General features: G+C 40.9%; 2 protein-coding genes across 9 annotated transcripts in view; one reads left to right on the top strand and one right to left on the bottom strand.

Annotated features, from left to right (window-relative positions):
- Positions 1 to 11,265, bottom strand: part of VPS26C (VPS26 endosomal protein sorting factor C) — a 541,728-nt gene that overhangs the window by 431,382 nt on the left and 99,081 nt on the right. The window lies entirely within an intron of this gene.
- TTC3 (tetratricopeptide repeat domain 3) overlaps positions 72 to 11,265 on the top strand; it is a 92,454-nt gene continuing 81,260 nt past the window's right edge. For 2 of the 8 annotated variants that reach the window (XM_071567107.1, XM_071567089.1), the window contains exons 1-9: positions 72 to 128; positions 543 to 901; positions 1,579 to 1,667; positions 4,664 to 4,709; positions 6,159 to 6,291; positions 8,593 to 8,677; positions 9,064 to 9,117; positions 10,709 to 10,832; positions 10,998 to 11,083. In XM_071567107.1, coding sequence (XP_071423208.1) covers positions 1,590 to 1,667; positions 4,664 to 4,709; positions 6,159 to 6,291; positions 8,593 to 8,677; positions 9,064 to 9,117; positions 10,709 to 10,832; positions 10,998 to 11,083 — 606 coding nt within the window. In that variant the 5' untranslated portion in view covers positions 72 to 128; positions 543 to 901; positions 1,579 to 1,589. Of the gene's footprint in view, positions 129 to 542; positions 917 to 1,195; positions 1,442 to 1,578; positions 1,668 to 4,663; positions 4,710 to 6,158; positions 6,292 to 8,592; positions 8,678 to 9,063; positions 9,118 to 10,708; positions 10,833 to 10,997; positions 11,084 to 11,265 lie in introns of those variants that run through there. The other 6 variants (XM_071567105.1, XM_071567103.1, XM_071567099.1 and 3 more) reach the window with 6 other exon arrangements.

Genomic DNA, 11,265 nt, shown 5'->3' with positions numbered 1-11,265 from the left:
CCGCATCCGGCGGGGCGCGCAGGCGCACAGCGCGCGGGTTGGCCGGGCCGCCCGTGACGTCAGCGGGGCGGGCGGCCAAGGGGCGGCGCGTGAGGCGGGAGCGGCGGCGGCGGTGCCGGAGCGGAGCGGTGAGAGCGGGGACAGGGATAGGGATACACCGGGATACACCGGGATACACAGGGATACACCGGGATACAGGGATGGGCAGTGATCGACTCCAACCCTGCCCGGGTCTCCCCTCACTGCCGCTCTGGGTCTCCCCTCGCTGCCGCTCCGGGTCTCTCACCGGCACGGCCATCCCTGACCAGCCCGAGGGACCGGCAGCGGCGGCGGAGCCTTCCCGGGGAACGCTGCGGCTCCTGGAGCAGCGCACGGGGCTGTGCCGGAGTGGGGAGACACGTCAACGGCGAGCGCAGGGGTTTCCGGGGTCTGACGACAGCCGGGGCGGAGCGGGGCGGGGCGGGGCGGGGCGGGGCGGGGATGCCCCGACGGGTTTGACATCTCGAGGTGTTTGGATTCAAGCGGGGTTCGGTATCCCGCAGGGTTCGGCATCCTGAGGTGTTCGGCATCCCGAGGTGTTTGGATTTAAGCGGGGTTCGGCATCCCGAGGTGTTTGGATTCAAGCGGGGTTCGGCATCCCACAGGGATTGGCATCCTGAGGTGTTCGGCATCCCGAGGTGTTTGGATTTAAGCGGGGTTCGGCATCCCGAGCGGTTTGACATCCCGAGGGGTTCGGCATCCGAAGGCATTCGGCATCCCGAGGTGTTTGGATTCCAGCGGGGTTCGGCATCCGAAAGGATTCGGCATCCCGAGGTGTTTGGATTCCAGCGGGGTTCGGCACCCCGAGAGGTTCCACATCCCAGGGCGTTCGGCATCTCGAGGCGTTTGACATCCCCAAGAGGTTTGACATCCCAAGGTGTTTGACATCTCGAGGTGTTTGGATTTTCCAGCGGGGTTCGGCATCCCGCGGGGTTGGGCTTCCCGAGGGGTTCGACATCCCGAGAGGTTCTGAATCCCAAGGGGTTCGACATCCCCAGGGGTTGGGCTTCCCGAGAGGTTCCATATCATGAGGGGTTCGGCTTCCCGAGGGGTTCAGCATCCCCAGGGGTTCGACATCCCACGGGGTTGGGCTTCCCGAGGGGTTCGGCATCCCGAGAAGTTCCGTATCCCGAAGGGTTCGGCATCCCGATGGGTTGGGCTTCCCAAGGGTTTCGGTATCCCGAGAGGTTCCATATCCCGAGGGGTTGGGCTTCCCGAGGGGTTGGGCTTCCCGAGGGGTTGGGCTTCCCGAGGGGTTGGGCTTCCCAGGAACCCGCTCCGCTTCCGCGGCTGCTCCGCCCCGAGCCGGCCCCTCCGTCCGTGCCGAGGCGGTCCCCGCTGCAGTTCCTGCCATGAGCAGCTTTAGCTTTTGGGTGACTTTGCAACATTAAAGCTGCGCCCTGTAAGTGTTTCTTTCCCGAAGCCTGAAGTGTTTCTGGCACTGGGCGGTGTGTTGGGATGGTTTGAAGCGCTGCGGAGCACGAGGGGGTTTTGCCTCTTGCCTTCCAATCCTGTGCTTCTCACCCTCCTTTCTTCCAGGAGCCTGTGCCATGGGGGATCCTTTCTCCACAGCCGACCTGGCAGCCCTGACTATTCATTATGGTGCTGATAACTCTTACTTTGAATTGGTGAGTGAGTGCCTTGGAAACTGGATGGAAAACTGACAGGATGTTCTGATGGAGTTTGTACCCAAATCTGGCCCTGGCACAGGATGGGGCATCCCTGGGAGTGTCCCAGACCAGGTTGGACAGGGCTTGGAACAACCTGGGCTGGTGGGACGTGTCCCTGCCCATGGCAGGGAGTGGGATGGGATGGGATGATCCTTAAGGTCCTTTCCAACCCAAACCATTCCATGATTCTATAAATCTGATCTACAGAGAATTCCTGGTGTTGATTAATTTAATGTGATACAAATACTGTACCATGTACATTATTCACCTGTAGGAGCTCTGAATGAGGGTAGAGCAGAGCCTGTTTGCTCTGCCAGGCAGGTGAGAACACTTTCAACACAACAAAAGGTGCTGCAAATACCCTGCAGGCAAATAATGAAACAAATTCCTGCTCTGAGTCTTCCCCACCCTGAGGCAATAAGTGGAAATTAAAGTGAGTTGGTACTTGAGTAACATTTTAAGAACAGTTCCATCCAAGAACTGCAAATCCACCACTTTGTCCTTCAAAAAGGAAATTATTTTCTGATTATTTCTGCTTTTCTGATTATTTTCTGCTTTAATATTCTCTCAGTTCAGGTTGTTTTGGCCTCCTTTTATTGACGGGTTGATTTGGCCTTTTTTTGTTTGTGTTTTTTTTGTGGGTTTTTTTTTTTTTTGTTCTGCCCTTCATTTCAGCAGAAATTCTTGTCTGCCTCCACAGGAAATCAGAAATTAAATGTGAAAGCAAACCAAAAAATGATCCCATAAAAGCAGCTGAGAAAAGAGTGGGCAGCTTTTGTGTCTGAGGCACTTTGTACAATGTTGTGGTGGAGCTATTTTGGTTTAAATGGTGTGAAAGTGGCACTTGGGAGGTCTATAAACACCTGTGTGTGCCCAGCTGGCACAGCAGGCAGTGCTGAAGTGGCTCCTGCCAGCAGGAGCTGCCCATCCTGTTGGCTCTGCCCCCAGCCCATACCTGGCACATGCAGTTCCTTTCACTGCCAAACCATCACCCCTTGGCTGGGGGCATTTCAGTGATGGACCAGGCTTTGCTCTTGGCATCTCTCCTGCTTTTTCTAGTCCTTTGTGCCCACTGAGGCCTCCACACAATGGGTTGAGTTGGGAGGGACCTCAAAGATCATCCATTCCCACCCCTGCCACGGCAGGGACACCTCCCACCAGCCCAGGCTGCTCCTCTGATCCAACCTGGCCTGGGACACTCCCAGGGGTGGGGCAGCCACAGCTGCTCTGCCCAACAGATTGTCATTTTATGCTCCTAATTGGTGGAAGTGGTTTGTGATCAGCTGGAGAGTTGATTAAGGGAAGGTTAGAATGCTTTGATTAACCTTTGAGGCAGTCAGGAATTCCTCCCAGTCACTGCAGTCCTGCTTGGAATTGTCAGTTGATAGGAAGGGAATCATTTCCCTGGATCTGTAACTGCAGTGTAGGATAGGCAGAAAGGCTGGAATGTCTGCAAAAAACATGGAATGGTTTGGGTGGAAAGGATCTCAAAGATCATCTCATTCCACCCCTGCCATGGGCAGGGACACCTCCCACCAGCCCAGGCTGCTCCAAGCCCTGTCCAGCCTGGCCTGGGACACTCCCAGGGATGGGGCAGCCACAGCTGCTCTGCCCAACCTGTGCCAGGGCCTGCCCACCCTCCCAGCCAGCAATTCCTTCCCAATATGCCATCTAACCCCACTCTCTGTCAGTGTGAAGCCATTCCCCTTGTCCTGTCCCTCCATCCCTTGTCCCCAGTCCCTCTCCAGCTCTCCTGGAGCCCCTTTAGGCTCTGGAAGGGACTCTCGGGTCTCCTCTGGAATTCAAATGCAAATTATGGCAAATCAGAGTCACAGAATGGTTTGGATTGGAAGGGACCTTAAAGATCATCCAGTTCCAGCCATGGGCAGGGACACCTCCCACCAGCCCAGGCTGCTCCAAGCCCTGTCCAACTTGGCCTGGGACACTCCCAGGGATGGGGCAGCCACAGCTGCTCTGCCCAACCTGTGCCAGGGCCTGCCCACCCTCCCACCCAGCAATTCCTTCCCATATCCCACCTAACCCCACTCTCTGTCAGTGTGAAACCATTCCCTTTGTCCTGTCCCTCCAGTTCCCCTCTGAGTTTTTAGTTATGCCTTTCCTGAATTAACACTTAACAATTAGCACTCTCCTCTTTTAATACTTCCAAGAACACTTCCCTTGACTTTTATTCCTCCTTCTTGCTTGTTAGAAACCTGTGGTGGGGAATGTTTGTGCTGCCTGGAGTTATTTATCCATCAGGAGTTATTTATCAGTTGGGAAATACAACCTGAGGTTCCTCTCATGGAAAAATAAAAAGTATTACAGGATTTTTGGGGTGTTTTCTGTCAAAATCCAGGACTTCAATGGCTGTGTCAGGATAAGAGGCATCTCTTAAATACAAATAAATCAGAGTTCATTGTATTTCTTCTTCCCTTCTGAGTGTGCTGACCTGTCAAATATGACAGTTCTATAATTTAGAAATCTTTTTAAATGACACATATAAAATGATAGACTTTGTAGGGGTCTGTAAACCAGAACAAAGCCATTTATTCAGCTTTAGAGGAGAGCTCTGTGTTCAAACCAACACATTCTGCTGCCATTAATCAACTGCTCTACTCATTTTGATATATATGTATTAATTTAAATAGACAAACTGTCAAATTTTTATTTTTAAACGTGTCCTCAGCTGTTCTTGAACATAATTTTGCTGCCCAGCACCTATTTTGATTTATTATTTACTACAATACTCCTCTAGTGGGATGGAAAATATTACTTCAATTAGTGAAGCTTTTCCTATCCATTCAGAACTATTAATCTGGAGTTTTTTGAATGGATATGCAGGTAAACATTTTTCTTTTCCCCTAAACCAGCCTGTTGTGTTGGTTACTTTTTGTTCCCTGTTGCTTTGGGTTTGTTTTTTGACTGTATAATGTTAAAACTCTGTTTGTCTTCAGGGTCATGGAACTTTTGGTCAGACAGTGCAGCCAAATCCCAGAACAGGTACGTGAACTGAGCACAGATTGCTTCAATTTTAATGCACTTTCCTGCTTTTTTTTCCCTTTTATCCTGTGTTTTTTAATTGCTGTGGATTTTTCAATTGCTGTTTGATTTCTTCTTCTTCAGCTTCTGCTTCTTCTTCTGCTGCTTCTGCTTCTTCTTCTGCTGCTTCTGCTTCTTCTTCTGCTGCTTCTTCTTTTCTTCTTTTCTTTTTCCTTTTCTTCTTTACTTCCTTTTTTCTGCTTTTCTTCTTCTTTTCTTCTTCTTTCCTTTTTCTTGTCTTTTCTTTTTCTTCTTTTCTTTTTCCTTTTCTTCTTTACTTCCTTTTTTCTGCTTTTCTTCTTCTTTTCTTCTTCTTTCCTTTTTCTTTTTTTCTTCTTTCCTTTTTCTTTTCTTTTCTTTTTCTTCTTTTCTTCTTTTCTTTTTCCTTTTCTTCTTTTCTTCCTTTTTTCTGCTTTTCTTCTTCTTTTCTTCTTTTCTTCTTCTTTCCTTTTTCTTTTCTTCTTCTTTTCTTCTTCTTTCCTTTCTCTTTTCTTTTCTTTTTCTTCTTTTCTTCTTTTCTTTTTCCTTTTCTTCTTTTCTTCCTTTTCTTCTTTTCTTCTTCTTTTCTTTTTCTTTTCTTCTTTTCTTCTTCTTTCCTTTTCTTTTTCTTTTCTTTTTCTTCTTTTCTTTTCCTTTTTTTCTCCTTCTTTTCTTCTTTTTCTTTTCTTTTTCTTCTTTCTTTTTTTCATCTTTTCTTCTTCTTTTTCTTTTTCTTTTCTTCTTCTTTTACTTTTTTCTTCTTTTCTTCTTTTTCTTTTTTCTTTTCCTTCTTCTTTTCTTTTTTCTTTTCTTCCTTTTTCTTTTTCTTTTCTTCCTCTTTTTCTTTTTCTTTTCTTCTTCTTTTACTTTTTCTTCTTCTTTTCTTCTTCTTTTACTTTTTCTTCTTCTTTTCTTCTTCTTTTCTTTTTCTTCTCCTTTCTTTTTTTCTTCTTCTTTTTTTTTATAAAATGAATATAAAGCCCTTTTTAACAAATGAATAAAATAAAATAAATTAATAAAATAAATTAATAAAATAAAATTAATGTAAAGCCCTTTTAAAAATGAATTAAACAAAATAATATAATAAAATAAAATAAGGTGAATGTAAAGCCCTTTTAATAAATGAATGAAATAAAATAAATGAATAAAATAATAAAATTAAATAAAATGAATGTCAAACCTTTTTAGTAAATGAATAAAATAAAATAAATGAATAAAATAAAATGAATGTAAAGCCCTTTTAATACCTTCCTAAAAATCAATTTATCAAACCCCTGGAGCTTCCAGGTGTGTTTGGAGTGTCCAGTTTGTGCTTGGGAATAAAGCCTGGGAATAAAACCTGGGAAAAACTGAAACTCTGAGTGTTTATTCCATTGTGAGTTTTGCTTTCTTACCCTGTAACACCTGAATTTTGTTTTTTTTTCCCTGGAGGGGTCGATCCCTGCGAGGTTTGGTGCCAACAACCTGTGGAGAAGTTGAGAGAACATTGTGACGTGATCAAAATCCACATTTTTTGGCCCCTTCTCTTCACCAGGGAGGGCACTTATTTCCTGGATGAGAACAGGTGGGTGAGCACCTTTTCCAAGGGGTTTTTTTCCCTCCACTTTTTCCTCTTCCCTGGGAAAGTTCATTGTGGATTTTCAGCAGTGCCTGAACTGGTTCAATCAGTGAAGGCCAAAAGGTCTTGAAGCCACAGGAGAAAATATTCAGAATTTTGGAATCTTGTTTAAATGCTTAAATAGACACCTGAGAGTTCAAAAGCACCAAAAACTTTCCAGCTCTTTTTATTTTAAATTTGTTTCTTCCTCTACCTCTATTTTAAAAATTAGAGTTTGTAAACATGCTCTTGGTTACCCTAATTATTAATGTAACACTAATTACCCAAATAACCAATATAATGTTTTATATTTTGTGTTATGTAATTGTACATTATATTAATATTGTATATTATCATAATATTGTATATTATGAAACTGTTGTATATTATCATAATACATTTTATATTATAATAAGATTTATTTCATAGAATCACAGAATCCCAGAATGGATTGGGTTGGAAAAGCCCTCCGAGATCATCAAGTCCAACCCTTGGTCCAACTCCAGTCCCTTTACCAGATCATGGCACTCAGTGCCACGGCCAAGCTCAGCTGAAAAACCTCCAGGGATGGGGAATCCACCCCCTCTCTGGGCAGCCCATTCCAATGCCTGAGCACTCTCTCCGTAAAGAATTTCTTTCTGATCTCCAACTTCAATTTCCCCTGGCAGAGCTTGAGCCCATCGTGCCCCCTTGTCCTATTGCTGAGTGCCTGGGAGAAGAGACCAACCCCCACCTGGCCAGAACTTCCCTTCAGGCAGTTCCAGACAGTGCTGAGGTCACCTCTGAGCCTCCTCTTCTCCAGGCTGAACACCCCCAGCTCCCTCAGCCTCTCCCCACAGCACTTGTGCTCCACTCCCTTCTCCAGCCTCGTTGCTCTTCTCAGTTGGGTTGGAAGAGACCTCTGAGATCATCAACCCTTGATCCAGCCCTACAGAGTGCCCTGGGCTGGTGATCACAGTGGGGTTGGATCAAGACATGGTGGATTCTCTGTCCCTTCTCCAGCCTCGTTGCTCTTCTCTGGCCCCGCTCCAGCACCTCAATCTCTTTCCTCAACTGAGGGGCCCAGAACTGAACACAACACTCAAGGTGTGGCCTCCCCAAGGCAGAGTCCAGGGGAAGGGTCACTGCCCTGGGCCTGCTGGCCACGCTGGTTTGGATCCAGGCCAGGATGCCCTTGGCCTTCTTGGCCACCTGGGCACACTGGTGGCTCCTGTTGAGCTTCCTGTCCCTCAGTCCCCCCAGGTCCCTCTGCCTGGCTGCTCTCCAGCCACTCTGTGCCCAGCCTGGAGCACTGCAGGGGTTGGGGTGGCCAAAGGGCAGGACCTGCACTTGGCCTTGTTGAACTCCATCCCATTGCAATCAGCCCCATCTCTCCAGTCTCTCCAGATCCCTCTGCAGAGCCCTCCTGCCTTCCAGCAGGTCAACACTCCCTCCCAACTTGGTGTCATCAGCAAATTTGCTGCTGATGGACTCAATCCCCTCATCTAAATCATCACTAAAGATGTTAAACAGGACTGGACCCAACACAGACCCCTGGGGACACCACTGGTGACCAGCTGGATGCAGCTCCATTCACTTATTGTATATTTTAATATTTATTACACATAATCATTATATTTATTGTATGTTATCACAATATTGTATATTACATAATATACTGTATATTATCATAATATTTGTTTTATAATAATATTTGTTGTATATTATAATATTTGTTTTGTATTATGAGAATATTTACTCTGTATTATGATAATATGTATTGTATATTATCAATATTTATTGTGTATTATGACATTTATTGTATATTATGATAATATTTATTGTATATTATGGTAATATTGCACATAATATATTTTATAGTACAATATACTGTATATTATATTTATTGTGTATATCATATTATTTATTGTATGTTATCATAGTATTATATATTATCATTATATTGTATATTATTGTATATTACCTACATTGTATATTATCATAATATTACCTTGTATATTATATTATATTACATTGATTATTAACATAATATTGTTTATTATATAATAATATTGTATATTATATAATAATGTATATTATATAATAATATTGTAGATTATATATTATGGTATATTACATACATTGTATATAATATTAATAATAATACATTTTATATTACTGTAGTATTACCTTTTATATTATAATAATATTTATTGATATAATGGCAAGATATTAATGAAATATGAGTAATTAACCCCCCATAACAGGGTTATTTTTCTGTTTTCCCAGTTTGCTGTACCCAGGGTGGATCCTGAGGGGAATCTGTGAGTTTAAAATTCTGGAAGACCTCGCTGATTTAATTAAAAAAGTTGTTGTAAGTACCTTCTTTTGACATCAGGGGAATTAAATCTGTACCTTAAGCAGCTTGGGATTAATTATCTCTTAAATGAGACTTTTAAGAGTGAATTAATTGTCTCATGGCTGAGTTGGAGCTTTGTGGAAAGAAAGTGAGTCCTAAACTTTGTTCCAGTTGGGAAAACTGAGCCAATATTTGCAGTCAGTAAGAAAATTGATGGTTGAATGACTGAAATATTCTATTTTTTTTTATCTTTGTTCAACAAATGATGTTTAAAATGTTGCATTGAAACAGAAAGAGAACAAAGAAAGGAGTTTTCTGAACAGCTGAAGGGAGGAGAGCAGGGAATGTCCCTCCCTTGGAAACTCCAATTAATAACTTGAGATTCCTTATTTTCTTTCCAGAACATCCCCCACTTCATCAGGGCCATCCTGAGGATTGGCAGTGCCATCGAAAATGTGAGTTTGGCCCCTTGGTTGGAGATGCCCAAGGGCTGAGCCCTGGTGGGTCCCACCTGATCCACCTTCGCTCCCAAATCCAGTTTGTGGCACAACTTCAGTGTCACCTTTTCAGCTTGGAAACTTGGGGAATATCCGGAATTTTCCTGGGTTTTGTCACTGCTGGGGGTGAACTGCAAAAGGTCAAATAAAGCCATGATGGGAAAAAAAGAAAAAAATAAATAAAAATAAAAAACATAAATAAAAATAATTTAAAATGAATATAAATAAATAAATATTCAAATGTACAAAATTTAAAAATATATAAATAAATATAAATAAAACTAAATCTAAACATAAATAGAAATAAAAATATAAAATAAAAAATTAATAAATCCATAAGAAACTTCAAAAATTTAATTAAAAATATAATTAAAAATAGATGTATAAAAATAAATATAAATATAAATAAAATATAAACAAAAATTAAAGAAATAGAAATAAATATAAAAATAAAAGTATAAATATAATTTAAAAATAAACAGAAAAATAAATAGAAGTAATAATATAAATAAATATAAATAGAAATAGAAATAAAAGTTAAATAAATAGAAATAAATATAAAAATTAAAGTATAAATATAATTTAAAAATAAACAAAAATAAATAGAAATAAAAATATAAAAATTAAATAAATAGAAATAAAAATATAAACATAAAATAGATAAATAAAAATATAAATAAATATAATTTAAAAATAAATATAAAAATAAATAGAAATAAAAATGTAAATAAAGTTTTTAAAAATAAATATAAAATACATATTAAAAATATAAACAAAAATAAAAATTAAATAAAAATAAAAATAAATATAATTTAAAAATAAATATAGAAATAGCTAGAAATAAAAATATAAATAAAATTTTTAAAAATAAATATTAAATACATATTAAAAATTTAAAAAATATAAAAATAAATATAAATAAAAATATAAACAAAAAATTTAAAATAAATACATGTAAATAAATATAAAAATACAAAAAATTAAATAAAAAATAAATATAAAAAGGAATAGAAATAAAAGTATAAATAAAAAATTTCAAACAAATATACATAAATAAATATAAAAAATGCAAAAATAAAAATATAAAAAATAAATAAAAATAAATATAAAAAATAAACATAAATAAAATTAAAAGCCACCCTCACAGCTCATCGTAGCAATAGGAGAAACAGAGTAAACACAGAACTGTGTTACCCATTTGCCACATTTTTGGTCTAAATTGGGTGGGTTTTCATATAATTTTTCAACGCCCATCCAAACAGGAGTTTCTAAATAAAATTCCAGCACCTTTCCATTATTTCTCAACAACTTCCATCACCAAAAAGAAGTTCCCACATCAAATTCTTGAGGGGGTTTTATGTTCTTTTCCCAGGATTTCAGCCTTCAGGGAGAACTTTCCACATCAAGTTTAACCCTTTGAATTCCTCCCGTTGAAAGAACGACCGGTTGAATTTTGTGACTTTTGACACCCAGGTGTTTGTGAGCTGTTGGAAAGGCAAACCTTTTTCTGTATTTATTTTACTTTATGTTATTTTTTCCATTGGAACAGGGTGTTTTCCACGTGGAGGAGGCCCTGGATTGGGTGAGGTGTGTGGGGGATTCCCAAGTCCTGCAGAGATTGGAGGAACTCGGCGAGTTGGGTTGGATCAAACTCCGAGTCATGTTCTCCGAGTGTAAGTCTGAGCCAACAATCATGAGCAGAGTCATTTGCTGTTGTTAATTATGGGCTAATCAATGCTCTGGTGTATTTAATTGGTGGCTAACTCAATAATAAATATATTATGAGATGATCAACCCTTTGGGAACCTCCTCACCCTCTGCATCAATTCTGTCCCCAGGGAAACGTTCCATCACCAAAGTTGCTTTGGGAGGTTGTGATTTAATGGAACAACTCCAAGCTCTGACCTGTGAGAGCTCCAGGAAGGTGAGAGGAGCTGCCAGGGGGGGTTGTGCTTTTGGGGATGGTTCTAATTATAAAAATGCCCAAATGATTCAAGGTAGAGACTTCAAGGACCAAGGGTTGGACTTGATGATCTCGAAGGTCTTTTCCAACCCAATCCATTCTATGATTCAAACCCATCAATGTTTAATTCTCTTCACATTAAT

The sequence above is a fragment of the Pithys albifrons genome, chromosome 1 (genome assembly GCF_047495875.1).
Source record: "Pithys albifrons albifrons isolate INPA30051 chromosome 1, PitAlb_v1, whole genome shotgun sequence".
Taxonomy (NCBI): Eukaryota; Metazoa; Chordata; class Aves; order Passeriformes; family Thamnophilidae; genus Pithys; species Pithys albifrons.
The sequence above is the reverse complement of the archived record's forward strand: the minus strand, read 5'-3'. Positions and strand labels throughout refer to the sequence as shown.